This window comes from Lutra lutra, chromosome 9 (assembly GCF_902655055.1).
Source record: "Lutra lutra chromosome 9, mLutLut1.2, whole genome shotgun sequence".
NCBI classification, from domain to species: domain Eukaryota; kingdom Metazoa; phylum Chordata; class Mammalia; order Carnivora; family Mustelidae; genus Lutra; species Lutra lutra.
The window spans coordinates 7,931,096-7,947,273 of record NC_062286.1 but is presented as its reverse complement, the minus strand read 5'-3'; the positions used below and the strand labels follow the sequence as shown (position 1 = coordinate 7,947,273).

General features: G+C 36.3%; 1 protein-coding gene and 1 long non-coding RNA gene across 10 annotated transcripts in view; one reads left to right on the top strand and one right to left on the bottom strand.

Annotated features, from left to right (window-relative positions):
* The window catches only part of ROCK2 (Rho associated coiled-coil containing protein kinase 2), a 144,888-nt gene that overhangs the window by 125,131 nt on the left and 3,579 nt on the right, over positions 1-16,178 (top strand). The window contains exons 24-35 of one of the 9 annotated variants that reach the window (XR_007129885.1): positions 1,204-1,297; positions 1,396-1,490; positions 2,239-2,418; positions 2,591-2,759; positions 3,115-3,291; positions 5,055-5,125; positions 6,334-6,422; positions 6,865-6,943; positions 7,562-7,823; positions 7,906-8,119; positions 9,933-9,993; positions 15,543-15,572. Coding sequence is in view for 7 of the 9 variants with exons in the window: in XM_047744071.1 (XP_047600027.1) it covers positions 1,204-1,297; positions 1,396-1,490; positions 2,239-2,418; positions 2,591-2,759; positions 3,115-3,291; positions 5,055-5,125; positions 6,334-6,422; positions 6,865-6,943; positions 7,562-7,823; positions 7,906-8,119; positions 14,996-15,080 (1,515 nt within the window). In the remaining 2 variants the exon portion in view is untranslated. Of the gene's footprint in view, positions 1-1,203; positions 1,298-1,395; positions 1,491-2,238; positions 2,419-2,590; positions 2,760-3,114; positions 3,292-5,054; positions 5,126-6,333; positions 6,423-6,864; positions 6,944-7,561; positions 7,824-7,905; positions 8,120-9,932; positions 9,994-14,995; positions 15,094-15,542; positions 15,573-16,178 lie in introns of all 9 variants that reach the window. The other 8 variants (XR_007129884.1, XM_047744072.1, XM_047744075.1 and 5 more) reach the window with 8 other exon arrangements.
* LOC125108364 (uncharacterized) lies at positions 7,240-10,801 on the bottom strand. The gene is made up of 3 exons (XR_007129886.1): positions 10,621-10,801; positions 9,504-9,596; positions 7,240-7,270 (listed from the first exon to the last, which is right to left on the bottom strand). It is a non-coding gene; the product is annotated as an uncharacterized LOC125108364 (long non-coding RNA).

Here is a 16,178-nt window from a genome sequence, read left to right as displayed (position 1 = left end):
CTCTGCCAAAAAAATAAATAAATCTTAAAAAAAAAAAAAAAAGATTTTATGTATTTATGTGAGAGAGAAAAGAGAGCGAGAGAGCACAAACTACGGGAGTGGCAGAGGGAGAGGGAGAAGCAGGCTCCTTGCCAAGCAAAGCCAGACTTGGGGGTCAATCCCAGGACCCTGAGATCTTAACCTGAGCTGAAGGTAGATGCTTACATGGCTGTGCCATCCAGGTGCCTCCAAAATTCAAATGTCTTAACCATAGACAAATACATAGATAAATGAAATGAGGTAGAAGGTGGAAGTTCTGGCTCAGTTAAAATAAATTAAGATCCTTATAGTCAACAGTTTAATTAATATAATGTCCAGTGAAAGCAGTTACAAAAAGATACAGTATGATTATGGACAATTTATAATCACACAAAACCACACTATTGTTTTATGTGTTTGTAAGAAAACTGTATAGTCATGGGTGGGAAGTATAAATACATAATTCATAATACAGTTTCTTTTGGGTGGGAAAGAAGAGTAGGAGTAGGATTTGTGATAATAATAAACAAGGATGTCAGCTTCTTTAGTCAAATTTTATTTTGTTTTAAAATATTCTGACTTGGAACACTGAAAAAAATAAAATAAAATATTCTGAAAGAACTTCTACCATTTTAAAATTTGTTTGGGGCACCTGGGTGGCTCAGTGTGTTAAGCCTCTGCCTTTGGCTCAGGTCATGATCCCAGGGTCCTGGGATTGAGCCCCATGTCAGGCTCCTTACTCAGCAGGGAGCCTGCTTCTCCCTCTCCCTCTGCCTGCTGCTCTGCCTGCTTGTGCTCTCTCTCTCTCTGTCAGATAACTATACATAAAATTAAAAAAAAAAAAAAACCTAAAATATGTTTATTCTGGATGATGAAATACAGTGCTTTGTTATAATGTTTGTTTTTAGTTTATTAAGTGTTTTTCTCATTAGAAATGCTGCTAAGGCTTTTTGAGAGAAGGAGCAGGTTTTGGCTTCCTGGGGTACTCACGAAGTCTGATGGTTAGCAAAATTCTCATCAGTGAAGTTCCATAATGTTCCACAAAGCCACAAAGTGTAGAGATAGATGTACTTAGAAAAATAAGAGTTTTAGCATCATTCTAGTCTAATTTTATTTTGAATGATTGCTTTATAACTTAGATTTTTTAAATTGGGATATAATTATTTTTCCATTTTCATTTTTTAGCTTGAAGAAACAAACAGGACACTAACTAGTGATGTTGCCAATCTTGCAAATGAGAAAGAAGAATTAAATAACAAATTAAAAGATGCCCAAGAACGTATGTATTAACAAAGAATAAAGTTGATTTTAAATTTGACTAATGTTTTCTCATTGCTGTAGTTATTAATATAATCTTGACATTTCCCCGTGTTTCAGAGCTGTCACGGCTGAAAGATGAGGAGATCAGCGCAGCCGCTATTAAAGCACAGTTTGAGAAGCAGCTGCTCACAGAGCGAACACTCAAAACTCAAGTAGGTGTGACAAACTGTAAAGAGGATTTTGAAATCTAGTTCATCTCCCTCTGCAGATTAGCTGTAGTGGTCATTGAGTGTATTGGTATTTTCACCTGGTTGCACGCAGCTAAATTTGGCTAACATTGTTCAGTTCAATGTTTACTTCAAGTTTCGTAATTTTTCCATGTGAAATCACATTCCCTCCTAATTTTTTATTGTCATCTGGTAAATTTTTTGCTTTTAAGAAATGACTGAGTGAACATTTGCTGACAGCCTAAGAAAGGGTTAGTTCGAAAAGGCACCTTTGGCTCTTGAACCATCCTTCTGCCAGTTCTATGGCTGTGTATATACAGCATGAATCTTTGTGGGTCTCAGATGCTCAGTTCTCTGGTTGGACATACTCTATTTTACTAATATGATGCCAATGCAAAATTTTCTTCCTCCAGAATAGAAGTGGACCTGCCTAGCAGAAGTCTCTCTTGAAACTAAAAACTTAAAATTGTAGAAAGTGACATCAGATCCAACCTGTAAACATTTTAAATTACATTTCTCAGAAAACATGAGAGTGAAAAACTAACATAATTTGGAAGAAGATAAAGAATAACGAAGGCAATATATTATTTAATATAGACAGTATTTCTCTGTTGCCCCGTGTGTATAGGGAAGGAGATTATTAGTGGTCATATAACTTGCTGTTGGTGAATTACCAAGAACCATCAGTACGATTTATTTTATTTGATTACCTGTTTATTTTTATGTTTTTAAGGCTGTGAATAAGTTGGCTGAGATCATGAATCGAAAAGAACCCGTCAAGCGTGGTAGTGACACTGATGTGCGGAGAAAAGAGAAAGAGAACAGAAAGCTACATATGGAGCTTAAATCTGAACGTGAAAAACTGACTCAGCAGATGATCAAGTATCAGAAAGAACTGAATGAAATGCAGGCTGTAAGAATACTTTTTGAACTCTACGTTGAAGACTTTTTTTAAGAATCAGAAGTATTTTAAGTATTTTATTGTATTGGTTATAAAACATTTCTATTACTTCATAATTGTTACTGAATTAAAATTATGAGGTATATGGTATCCAATTAATTTAACATAATTTAATCTCTTGTAGCAAATAGCTGAAGAGAGCCAGATTCGGATTGAACTGCAGATGACACTGGACAGTAAAGATAGTGACATTGAGCAGCTGAGGTCACAGCTCCAAGCATTGCATATTGGTCTGGATAGTTCCAGTATAGGCAGTGGACCAGGGGATGCTGAGGCAGATGATGGATTTCCAGGTACAGGTTTATTTTCACCTCTTACGTTATTTTTTTATTGAAAAACTTTGTCTTAAATATAAAGCAGTTGACTGTGTTAAGTCCTGAGAGTGACTGCTTCTGAGAAAAATGTTTGTCACTTCTTTAAGAAAAAAGCATACTCCTTGGGGTGGGCTTCAAACAACCATTTAAACTTACATTATATATTCGATTTTTGACAAAAATTCTTGTGAAAAAAATGCAAAAGAGAATTCCACATATTTAGTTACTTAAATTAGCTCTTTATGTATTATAGGTAGCTCTTTTTTCAAATTTTCATTTTATTTTCTCTTTTCTCTGCATTCTTACTTCCTTTCCTTTTATGTTGGGTGTTTAGTTCATATCACTCAATCACGCACTATGGAATCCATGTCATTCACCTACCAACGTTCCTCTACTTCTCTCAATATTGCCACTAAGCCTTCCAGTTCTCATATGCTTCTTGACTCTGATTCTGACTCAGAAGAAGAATCTTTGCCTTACTTACCTATTTCATCGGAACCTAACGGTACAGGTGATATCCTGAAAATTTTTCACCTTTGAGGTTTTCCCCGCTACCCTTAATTTCAGTCCCTTTTTTTCTTTGTAACATTAACTAATGTTCATTAACTCTAACAAATTGTCCTGGTCTCAGTTAAAAAGAAAATGCTGCATGAGCAAAGAAGTTTTAAAGGTATTGTCGTATGGCGTTGCTGTTACGTTTGATAGACTTATTTTGTCGACTTTATATCATTTAAGAGCATTTGGTTTTATTGCCTGCGTCATCCATTTTTAGCCAACGAGAAATTCTTTCTGAAGTTTCATGTTAAGAGTGACAGCACAAAAAACACCATGTAGGGGCGCCTGGGTGGCTCAGTGGGTTAAGCCGCTGCCTTCGGCTCAGGTCATGATCCCAGGTCCTGGGTTCGAACCCCACATTGGGCTCTCTGCTCAGCGGGGAGCCTGCTTCCTCCTCTCTCTCTGCCTGCCTCTGCCTACTTGTGATTTCTCTCTGTCAAATAAATAAATAAAATCTTTAATAAAAAAAAAAAAAAACCACCATGTAGACTGAGAGGTGTATGTAGGTTTTCATTGTTTTAGCTACATTGTGTTAGGCCTTAAAAGAGAGTTCAAGACACTTTGACCCAGTCTCTGCCCCAAAAGGACTTAGAGTTTTAAATGAAGAAACTAGATGGAAAACATATAAAATCTCTATTTAACACGAAGTTCATGTAAGTACAAACCACGTTTAATGTAAATGCCACAGGAAATTAGTGTATGAGCAGTTGAATAGAAGGTAAAATGTAGTCTCTTACTAATTGAATGCAAAGTGAAATAGCTGTATTTACCTTGTTGTCACATTGCCCAGGCATATGTACTCATTGTTACAGATCATCTGATTTGGTCCCTTAAGCTGGTATAGGACCATGTCCAGACAGGTACACTATATAGACTTTTTAATGACAGCATTTCTGTTCACAGAGTCTGGAAGGTTGTTGATGTGAGAGAGTATAGGTTCTGGAGTCTGGTGCATCCCTGTGTGGCCTTCCTGTGGGGTTGTAAGAATTCAAGAAAATGGATGTTAAGCATCCAGCACAGTTCAGTACGTGACTATCAGAATAACTTCCAGAAATACTTGTTGCCCCTAATTATTCCATTAAATGGTACTGGTCACATGCCACTGGAACAAATTCTGAGGATTCGGGCAGTTTCCTTTGTTGAACTAGAATTTTACTGATTTTGCTATTTTGGAATTTAGAAATGTTTTTAGTTGTATTGCTATTCACTAACCAGATTTGATCAGTAATTTACACAATTTTATTTCATTTTATTTTAGCCATTTAAAACATCCACTTTCTCTGATCATGTAATTACTCACTTAAAATGATTTCTCTTTGAAGAAGATACATATGCACTATATTAATAAATAGGCCTCTTCCAAAGGAAAAATAAAGAATTCTAATACAGGTGCACTAGTGAGAATAGAGAATTGCTTCTCTTTCTTATACCTTTTCTGCTCAACTTCGCAGATGCATGGATGTAGTCATCAGGGAGCATTTGACTTTATAAGCTATAGAACATATATTTTCAATGTGCTGTAACCTGGATTTTGTTTGGCATTTCATAACTTGCTTATACTCACCCTGCAGTATTATTACAGCCTTGATAGCGTATAGTGATAAATTCTGAAAGGCATATTTGATTTGTTCTGTGACTTTTATATTAAAATTTTATTGAATTGCGCATTTTCTTAGGAGAATTGCTAAATTTATCCTCATATCTTCTGCTTATTTATAGAATCAAGACTAGAAGGATGGCTTTCATTACCTGTACGAAACAACACTAAGAAATTTGGATGGGTTAAAAAGGTAAATGGTACTTTTGAATATGGTTCTTTTATTTTGCTTTTGGTTTGTCCATAGCCATTTCACATTTGTAGTTGTAAGATATACATATAACTAGAACTTTTAGACACATAAAACTTTGTATTCCTGATTTGGAATGATGTGATTTTGTATATCTTTATGAAGAAGCAAACAAACAAACAACCTTTCATCATCATAATAATAAAACAGGTTTTGGTGGTAGGAAAACAAAAGTCGGTTGGCCTTGGTGTTCTGCTGTTTCAGTGGGAAAACAACTCTGGGTATGACAGGAAGCCCTAATAATTTCTTTTCCTCTGTTACTATGATTTATTGATATTGTGATGTTCATTTTTGGTAAATGTCTTAGTCTATTCAGGCTGCTATAACAAAACAGACTGGTTAGTGTATGAACAATAGAAATTTATTTCTCACAGTTCGGGGCCTGGAAGTTAAGATCAGGGTGCCAAATGGTTGGATTCTGGTGAAGGCCCTCTTTCACATTGCAGACTTCTTGCCGTGTTCTCACAGGGGGACGGAGCTAGGGATCTCTCTGGAGCCCCTATATAAAGGCACTAATCCCATTCAGGAGGTCTCTTCTCTCATGGCCTATTCATTCACCTTCCAAAGGCCCTTCCCGCTAACACCATCTCATTAGGTATTAGGGTTTTACATTAAAATTTGGGGGACACAGGGGCGCCTGGGTGGCTCAGTGGGTTAAGCCGCTGCCTTCGGCTCAGGTCATGATCTCAGGGTCCTGGGATCGAGTCCCACATCGGGCTCTCTGCTCTACAGGGAGCCTGCTTCTCTCTCTCTCTCTCTCTCTCTCTCTCTCCACCTGCCTGCCTCTCTGTCTACTTGTGATCTCTCTCTGTCAAATAAATAATAAATAAAATCTTTAAAAAAAAAAATTGGGGGGACACAGACATTTCAAACCATAGCAATAAGGTTACCTGTGTTATTGGATTGAAGATAAGACAGTCCAAAATATATTTGAATTCATTTCCTGTCCAATTTGCTTATTTAATGTGTATGCAAACTAAATTTATTGTTATTTTAAGGAAGACTTTCCTAAAAGTATATTGAGAACTTCTAAGTTATTTAACTTAAGTATTTTATATAATTTTTATTGCTGTAGAATTTGTTTTTAAAGAAAATAAATAAGATATATATTAACTTTAGTCATTAATTCCTTCCCTCCCTTTCTTTAACAGTATGTGATTGTAAGCAGTAAGAAGATTCTTTTCTATGACAGTGAACAAGATAAAGAACAATCTAACCCTTACATGGTTTTAGATATAGAGTAAGTGTTTTTATTAAAATATTTAGAACCTTTGTCTTTTAAAGTATAAGAGAATTATGTGACCTTTTTTTTGTCAAATTAGTGCTATTTATTACTCACTGTAGTATGTAGATAGGTACACTCATATAGCTTGTACTGTACTGTTGTTACATTTTCTTGTATTTGCTTCATAGAGATGAAAGTCTGGGATATAGAGTTAGCTAAAACATCTATATTTTATGGGTCTTTAATATGTTGTTCTCTGAAACTAACTAGAAAATTTCTGATTTCCTGGAAATACTCAAAATCTCAAGGAGTGATTGAATTAAAAGAACCAGTGTATCCTCTGACTTTCTAACATGGGTCAAAGTCATTGCTTTTAACTTCTGACCTAAGTATAGGGTAACCAATGTAATTTGATCCTTTGGTAATATTTTATTCCTTTATTAAAAATCTTTTATAGCAAATTATTTCATGTCCGACCAGTTACACAGACAGATGTATATAGAGCAGACGCTAAAGAAATTCCCAGGATATTTCAGGTAAATAACTTTATTTTGTTTTTGGTTAGTTGAATTTATTTTGGTTTTTTTTTTTTTCACCTTTAGACCGAGGTTCTTGGTGTGATAAGACATATCAAATTTCTTTATTCTTAGGCCTTCTTTAGATTACCTTTCAATTTTAGTCCCATTTAAAGGTCATTTGGGGTGCCTAGGTCGCTCAGTTGGTTAAGCAACTGCCTTCAACTCAGGTCACGATCCTGGAGTCCTGGGGTCGAGTCTCTCGTCGGGCTCCCTGCTCAGTGGGAAGTCTGCTTCTCCAGCTGACCTCTCTCCTCGCATGCTCTCTCTCTCTCATTCTCTCTCTCTCTGTCAAATAAATAAATAAAATATTTTTTAAAAAATTGCTAAAACATAGCTGTTGTGGAGAAAATAAGTAGGCATGTTTTTTTTTGATATGTGAGCCAAGTGACTGTCCCAGTGACTTTTCTCGTAGAAATTCTTGATTAGACAGAACCTACTAATGTTTGAACATCAAATGCATTTTCTTCTCATGGAATGTTTTAGGCTAATATTATTTTATTGACACTGTAAGAATTGTTACTACTTAAAAAATAATTTCTGTTGGCAATCATTCATTATTTTTTTTGCTTTCTATAGATTCTGTATGCCAATGAAGGAGAAAGTAAGAAGGAACAGGAATTTCCAGTGGAGCCAGTGGGAGAAAAATCAAACTATATTTGCCATAAAGGACATGAATTTATTCCTACTCTCTATCATTTCCCAACCAACTGTGAGGCCTGTATGAAGCCATTGTGGCATATGTTTAAACCTCCTCCTGCTTTAGAGTGCCGGCGCTGCCATATTAAATGTCATAAAGATCACATGGACAAAAAGGAGGAGATCATAGCACCTTGCAAAGGTAAATAATAAATTACTTGCTTCATCATTATTGTTCAGATGAATTTAGACATACTAATTTTTTTTCAAATATTTCTTTATAGTTTATTATGATATCTCAACGGCAAAGAACCTGTTGTTGTTAGCAAATTCTACGGAGGAGCAGCAGAAATGGGTTAGTCGGTTGGTGAAAAAGATCCCTAAAAAGCCTCCAGCTCCAGACCCTTTTGCACGGTCATCTCCTCGAACTTCGATGAAGATACAACAAAACCAGTCTATTAGACGGCCAAGTCGACAGCTTGCCCCTAACAAACCAAGGTAATAAATCAAAATGTGATTAAAAATTTGTGTCTTTTTTAGACACAATTTGTGCTATTTGTGCTCAGCTGCAGACTTTCCTAATTGTAGTGTTCCTTTGCTCGGTATGTCAGTGATCCATGGAATACCAAATGTTTGAAACTGTTTCAGTCTGTATGTCTCATTCATTGATTTAGTTGAATGTAGTACAGATTTGTTTACTAAATCACACATATATATTAAATTCAACCAAAAATATATAAAGGTTCATTTTTGTCATCTTTAGATATATAAACGTAATATTTTAAGATTTTAGAAGCACACTGACTAATGTAATGGTTTAGTAGATAGTGTGCACACAGACCTGTAAGCATCAGGTGCACACGTTGTGTTTAGTATTGCAAACCTGTTAACCTCTTTTATGTTAGATGACTTGGTATGCAGGACCGAAATCTTAAGTCTTTTTTTTTTTTTTTTATTTTTAATTTGTTTATTTGACAGTCAGAGATCACAAGTAGGCAGAGAGGCAGGCAGAGAGAGAGGAGGAAGCAGGCTCCCCGCTGAGCAGAGAGCCTGATGCAGGGCTTGATCCCAGGATCCCGGGATCATGACCTGAGCCAAAGGTAGAGGCTTTAACCCACTGAGCCACCCAGGCGCCCCCGAAATCTTAAGTCTTAATTCACATCTACAAGTTTAGAAAATACTTGCTTCTGACTTATAGCAACAGAGATCAGTCTTAAAAAATGCAGATATTAACTGCATTCCTTGTGGACATTCCTTGTATTTGAGGCAGAGTTGGGATGAGGGAATAAATTCCAAGATAATGGTGAATGCACAAAATGTTTTGGTGGGACTATTTTCATATGGCTACATTATGGTCCTTTCATTCTTGATGCAGAATAAACATTTCTTGGCTTACTAGCTACTGCGGCATTTGTAAATATTGCTATTCACTGAAATGACCATGAAGATTTGGTTAGTTAGCTAAAGGGTAAAGTCTATACGATCAGGTATCTAATTTCAGGTATCCTTTTTGTTCCCTAACACAGGACCTTCAGTATATGAATAATGATGTGCATTGGCTGTATTATCAGAAATCTTTTCATTCTAACCACAAACATCTAATATGAAACTTTTCTTGAAACTATTATCTCAAGGAAATAATTTAGAATGACAAAGGTAGAATTGCTGTTTCAGCAGTGAGAATGTTGAATTTTTCTGTGAGGTATGAGAAAACTAAATACTATAAAATTAGTGATTATATGATAGTAATTAAGCTGAAGAAAACACAGAGACACTGAAGGTCATTCCATGTGCCATGCGCAAAACATCTAAAAATTAAGTTTTTGTTTTTAATATTGTAGAACTATTAATGCATAGGTGTTATGCTATTAAAATAGCTTACACTGTCTAGTGCTGTACAGCTTCCAGAGTGCTTCCGTAATCTGTTCTCTCATTCAACTTCTGCATATTCTGGCATTTAGTCTTTAAAATATTCCTGTAGAGCAGAATAGATAGGTATTATTATCTTTCTTTTTGATTGAGACTCTAGAAGGGCAAATAATTTCAGATTCAGGATTATAAGAACTCCACTCCTTTCATATAGTTTACTCTTTGTTACTATTTGATAAATTAATGATTTCACTACCTGTGGTAATGCACAGAATTCATTAATGAGCAGATTTCAGACTAAGTGACGCATGTTTGCAGTCACACAACAGCTTTCATGCTCACTGACTTATGAACACTTGGTTATTCCCTTCTTCCCCACTTTGGCATTTTGGTCTATTTAGAGGCACATTTACTTTTTATTTTTGTTGCTTTTTGTTTTTAGTTCTGGGCCTGCCCTTCGAATCATTCTTCATTGATTTTTTAATACATTTTGCATAGCAACAGTAAGTAATAGGGATTTCTTTCTCTCACAACTTTGCATGTAGATAAAACTAATACCAAAACTGACTATAAAATGTATAGGGTATTTTTGTGAACATTTTTTGTCTAATATACTCTGAAATTTTAAGCATAAAGATGGACGCATTTAAGATGCAATTTTGTATCTTATTATGTGTCTGCAGCGTTATATCCATTGTCTTTAATATCTATGACTCCATTGCTTCATTAACTCACAAAATTGTATCTGTCTCTGTCTTACATGAATCACCCTAAAGTTTGCATTTCATTTTGGGTGTCACATTTTAAGAGTAGTATGCACAAATTGGAGGATATACAGATGAGAATAACAGAGGGAGTAATGGATCATTTGAAAGTATTTAATGTGGAGTAAGTGAAGGAATTAAGGATATTTAGCTTCTGAAGAAATTATTGGGAAGGATGGGAGATGGTAAACGGGAATAAAGATTTAGGGGACTTTTCTGTAGATGATGTATTAGAACAAGAACCAAGCAGAGAAGCACATTTGTAACTCAGCAAGGGAAAAGTATCGGGCAGTCAGAGATTTCCAAAATTGGAAGACTTGGTTTGCTCTAGAATAGTAAATGCCCTGTCACCAACAGGGTTAGTACCTGATTCAGGTGACTGCTTGGGGATACTGGGAAAGAGCGCCCTCCTCAATCTGTCATGTGTAGGTCATCTGACAGTGAGCAGCACAGTTCTGGAGGGGAGGCAAGCATTGGACTTGATGGCCTTTGATGTTCCACTAATTTATAACATTCCAGTAGACAGAGCTGTGAAAGGATCGTTCAGGAACACCTAGGAAACAGCATTTCTGGTCGATATCAGCCGTAATTTAATTTCTAGCTCTTTGTATAATCTAGCTTTCGTTGAACTAACTCGTATGCTGTCTTTCTTAAGACAAATGTTTGGCTTTGTTAGACATCATCAGAATCATCAAATGTGTTTGTATATGCACTAAAACATAATACCTATAAATAATCATCTGATTTATTTTAACTTTTCCTCAGTGTTTGTCTTTGTTAATGACTACACCATTACTTTTTTTTTCTTTCGCTTTTGTGACATTCCTGGTTCTGATTCTCCTTTTAACTCTTTGCAGCAATCCCCTTTTTCTGTAGGGAATTGATAGTTAAATAAGCATTAGCTACTATGTATGCCAGGCACTCATCTGTGAGCTTTAAGTGTACTAAATTATTTATCCTCATAACCACCCTGTGATTTAGCTATTCATGTCTCCATTTAACAGATGTGGAGACTAAGGCATAGAAGCACTGTGTGTCTGAGATCACACACCAAATAAGCAACAAAGCTGTGAGTTCAGATCTAGATACTCTAGTTCCAGTCCCTGCAACCCCAGCTGTAATCCTGCACTGCCTTGCAGTGATAGGAGTAGAAATGAGTTAATTGACAGCTTATAAAACATATGTGTAGAAATCCTATTCCAAAGGTATGTTTTCTTGGTATTTTGAATAAAAAAAAAAAAAAAAACAGTGCTGGAAAGGTAGAAAATTTGTGAATATAATGTTGATTTGTGATGAAGATAGTTTGGAGAGATCCTTAGTCTGTTCCAAAGTGGGACATAGAATGCTGGTCTTTGCTGAGGGCATTTCTCTTTAATTATTTTTCTTTTAAAGGTCTTCTTTAAAATGCAGTATTTAAGCCACACAGAAAAGTATAAAGCAAAAATGCAACAAATGCTCATTTGCCCAGTTTTAAGAAATAAAGCATTGCCAACACAGTTAAAATTTAAGGGTGAGAGGAGCTCTTATGTTATCATTATTTTATTTATTGGGTGGGGGGTTGGGGAGAGGGAGAGAGAATCTTAAGCAGGCCTCACACCCAACACAAGGCTCGATCTCATGACCCTGAGATCATGACCTAAGCTGAAATCTAGAGTGGAATGCTCAACCAACTGAGCCACCCAGGTGCCCCATGTTATCATTATTTTAGTTTTGTTCTTTTCCATTTATAAATATAGGAAGCTAACAGACTAATTATTTGGATAAAAATGAAAAAAGCTGTATACAACTGGAAGTGTCAAAAATAAATCCGTTAAGTGTCGTAGAAGAAAATAGGTGAATATGGATCTGATCTTGGATTGGGGAGCTTCCTAAGAGTAAAAGGAAAGAAAGAAAATCAGTGATGGAGTAAATTAAATTAAATTTACTTGAAATTAAAATTAAAACCTTGTAAATTTTAAAAACACCATATATATATTTGCAATGTGTATGTTATATCTCTCTATAGAGTTCTTATATAAATCATTTATATGATTGCCTCTTCCCAACATAAAAATCAGTGAGGAACATGCCAGCATTACTATAAATAGGGAAAAGGGGTAAACTTGATAATTTTTTAAAATTTTTTTATAATTTTTTTTTTAAGATTTTATTTATTTATTTGACAGAGAGAGATACAGCGAGAGAGGGAACACAAATGGGGGGAGTCGGAGAGGGAGAAGCAGGCTTCCCGCAGAGCAGAGAGCCTAATGCGGGGTTCCATCCCAGGACCCTGAGATCATGACCTGAGCTGAAGGCAGACATTTAACAACTGAGCCACCCAGGCGCCCCGGTCAACTTGATTATTAAGCAAAGATGTTAAAATAAAAGTAAAATGTAAAACCTGCCAAACTGGTAAGATTAATGCTGGTATTGGCGGCATGTAAAGAAACAGGCAGTGTCATGTACTTTTAGCAGAACTCAAAGTTCTAATGCTCCTTTCCAAAGCAGTCTTTGGCAGTAAGTTTCACAGGCCTGCAGTGTGTACCCACTGATCAATTAAATGGAGGAGATAGAAAATCAAACGGATAGTGTTATGGTACTTTTTAAAATGTTATTTATAATAGAAGCATGAGTGAGTGTTACAGGGGAACAAAGGAAAACATGGAGAATTCTGCCTGAGGGCATCAAGCTAGCTCACCCAAAAGGGAGGTTCAGTAATTTTCCAGGCAAAGAAATATGGGAAAAGACAATGGTAGGCAAAATGTTATGTGCAGAGGTACTGAGTTGTCAGAATTACTTCCGTGTTATGTGTTTCTAACATTGTATTGGGTTAGAGTGGGGAGAGGGTAATGACAGGGAATGGCAGATGATGTCCCTGGAGAGAAAGCATTGAACCAGATTGAAAAGAACCCAATACACTGTGCTGTGGGAGTTTTTATTTTCTTCTTCGGATAGAAGTCTTTCAGCAAGAGATTGGTGTGTGTTGCCTTAATGAGCTCCTTCACTAATGTACTGAAACCAAGTCAGAGAAAGCTTTCTCATGTTGGAATGAGAATTAGATGGCTGACGGGCAAGGGCTGAGGGAGCTTTAAGGAAGACTCTCAGGCATTGTGCTAACAGCCTAGTGACCAGACTTCTAGAATTTAAAGACTGTGACATGGGTGCACACTTCACAAACACTTCAAAGGTTTCGGAAGGGTAGGAAATACAGATTTTTCAAAAGTGGGGCTTAAACACCCAGGATGGCCCACTGATCTCCATGTCCCAAGTAGTACCTTCGCTACAACTTACTGTCTGTGTAAGCCTAGAAAAATGTGAAGTGTGTTTAAGTGAGTAATTTATATCTTTGTGCATTTTCTCAAATATTCTACATTCAGCACATTTTGAAATAGAGTAATTTGATTTATTTCTTTTCACTTAGGGTGAAAACATACTATCAAATACTCTGTCAGTGATTACCAAAGTCAACCAGATGCATTAGAATTAGAATTCACTTCCAATTTTTTATTAAAAAATATAGATACTTGGGGCTCCTGGGTGACTCAGTCAGTTAAACACCTTCCTTTGGCTCAGGTCATGATCCCAGGGTCCTGGGATCGAGCCCCACATCGGCTGCTAGGAGCCTGCTTCTCCCTCTCCCTCTGCCTCTTCCCCTGCTTATGCTCTCTATCAAATAAATAAATAAAGATCTTAAAAAAAAAATGCAGGTACTTGGCTCCCATTGCCACTTCAGTCCAGTTATATCAGAATCTCTTGGGATAATGCCTGGGATATACATTATAAGTAGCATTGAGTAAACAACATAAAGTTTAAGAAGCAACTTACTTTTTTAAAGATTTTATTTGGGAGAGAGAGAGAGAAGGAGAAAGAGGAAGGGCAGAGGGAGAAGGAGAAGCAGATTTCCCGCTGACCAGGGAGCTCAATGCAGGACTCAATCCCAGAACTCCAGGATCAAGAGTCCAGCCAAAGGCAGACGCTTAACTGACTGAGCCACCCAGGCGCCCTAAGAACTGACTTTAAGGTTGAGGTCACAAATGAGATTTGGGGGACCAAATGAGTTCCTTGGCATAAGTTGATTCATGAGCCTCACAGTTAAAACAATTAAGAAGTTAACCTATTTTTTAAAATAAAGATGATAGCAATATTAGATGTTTGGATGGGAAAGAAAAAAACACATACACCCCTGCTCTAAGTCCACTTTATTCAGCCAAGATAAGCTGCTAATAATGCTTCTATACCTGTGGTTTTTCTCTTCAGTTGTGGTTTTTCATGGAGAGCATCACTGTTGGTGACCCATTGAGCATATGGTGTCCAGTTAGAATTGAGAAACCTGCATTCTTAGTATTAGTCCCTCTTTAAACTGGGACTTGTGGTACTGTTCTAGAAAAATGTGAGCTGGCCATCTGGGTCCTTTTGCAAAGGGAGTGTTGACAAATGTTGAGCTTTGGTACAAATCAAATTGGGCATCAGGATGGTTACATCTTCATTTGGGCCCAGTGGGGAAAAGCTCATATCTTACCTCAAATATTACCTGTCTTCAGGTCTCTGGTATTCTAGAAATCAGACCTGGCTAATGTCATATGCACTCACATAAAAAGAAGAAGAAGATCTCCTGTATGCTACCATCTTAATTTTGGCTATGTTGTTTTTGATGAAGGGGGAGTTAAAATCTTCACAGCACAAAGTGTGATTTCTAGATATCATATTAAGCTGCCATTTCTAAAGAGTGCTAGAATGTGAATTTGCAAACCTCCTATTGCAGATTGCTTGATTTGGCATTTAAAGACTGGGATTGGTCATTTGATGATGGTGGTGGTGATGATGATGACGATGTTTTTGATTTCTGAAGAAATGAATGGGGTAAATCAAAAAATGAAAAATGAGTTAGTAGTTCCAAGTAGTGCATGTGATTTACACTTGGGTTTTCATTGTTTTTGACTAGTCTTGAAATTTTGTTAAGTTGTTTTTAATAGTATGTATTTGAGAAGTAATTTTCAGAAAAGTTTCTAACTGAAATTTTCATGTTAAGTTGTAAAAGTGAAATGCTATGTTCAGAATCTTTATTGGCTATATATTTTCAATACAGTTGGAATTACAATTTTTAATCTTAGGAATGAAACATGTACAAATAACAAAAGAAGCTAATTCTGGTACTTTTTGTTCATTCCAAAGAAGCATATTCAGAGAAGTAAAATTTACAATGTTTTCAAGTTCCTACAACTGTATTAGTTTGTGAACATAGCATGGGATTCCTTCCTCCCTCCATCCCTCTCTCCTTCCCTCCTCCTTCCCTCTCTCTATCGTTCAAGAATTGAAACCGTGAACACTTTGTAAGTCTAGTAAGTGCTGTGAAACACTGCTTTTGATTTGGCTTCTCTCTGTGATGCCGTGAGATGTTTGCTTTCCGACAAGTTGATGTTACTCTTGCTGAAGAATGCTGCTGATGTGCTGTGAAAGTTCTTGTGCTTGTAAAATACATAAATACTTCGGTTAACCATGACTAAAAGGAGATCTGAAGGAAAATCGAACCTCATGGTCAAACCTTTATACAAAATGGATTTAAAAGAAGTAATGTCTATCTTAACCTAAGTAAGCATATTGCAAAAATAAACTTAAATCATGTATTATTGGGAGGTATTTATAACCAAGATTTATAGAGCATTTTGAGTACAACAGTGTGTTTGTGTCCATCTTCTAGATTTTTTTAAATGTGGCTAAGAGTCTAACAGTCAAGTAGAACCTGGTCCATAAGTCCACTGTTCTTTGAGCTCCATGAGGCAGCTAGTTAATTTCCAAGTCAGACTTACATGCACTTGAGTTACTCAGGAATGTATTATCTAACCCTAAGAGCCAGTTAACCTTATTAAAACTTGTGTGGTCATGTTTGTAGAAAATATAGGAAAATATAAGAATATAATTGCATGTACCTGAAAATTAGAAAAGTA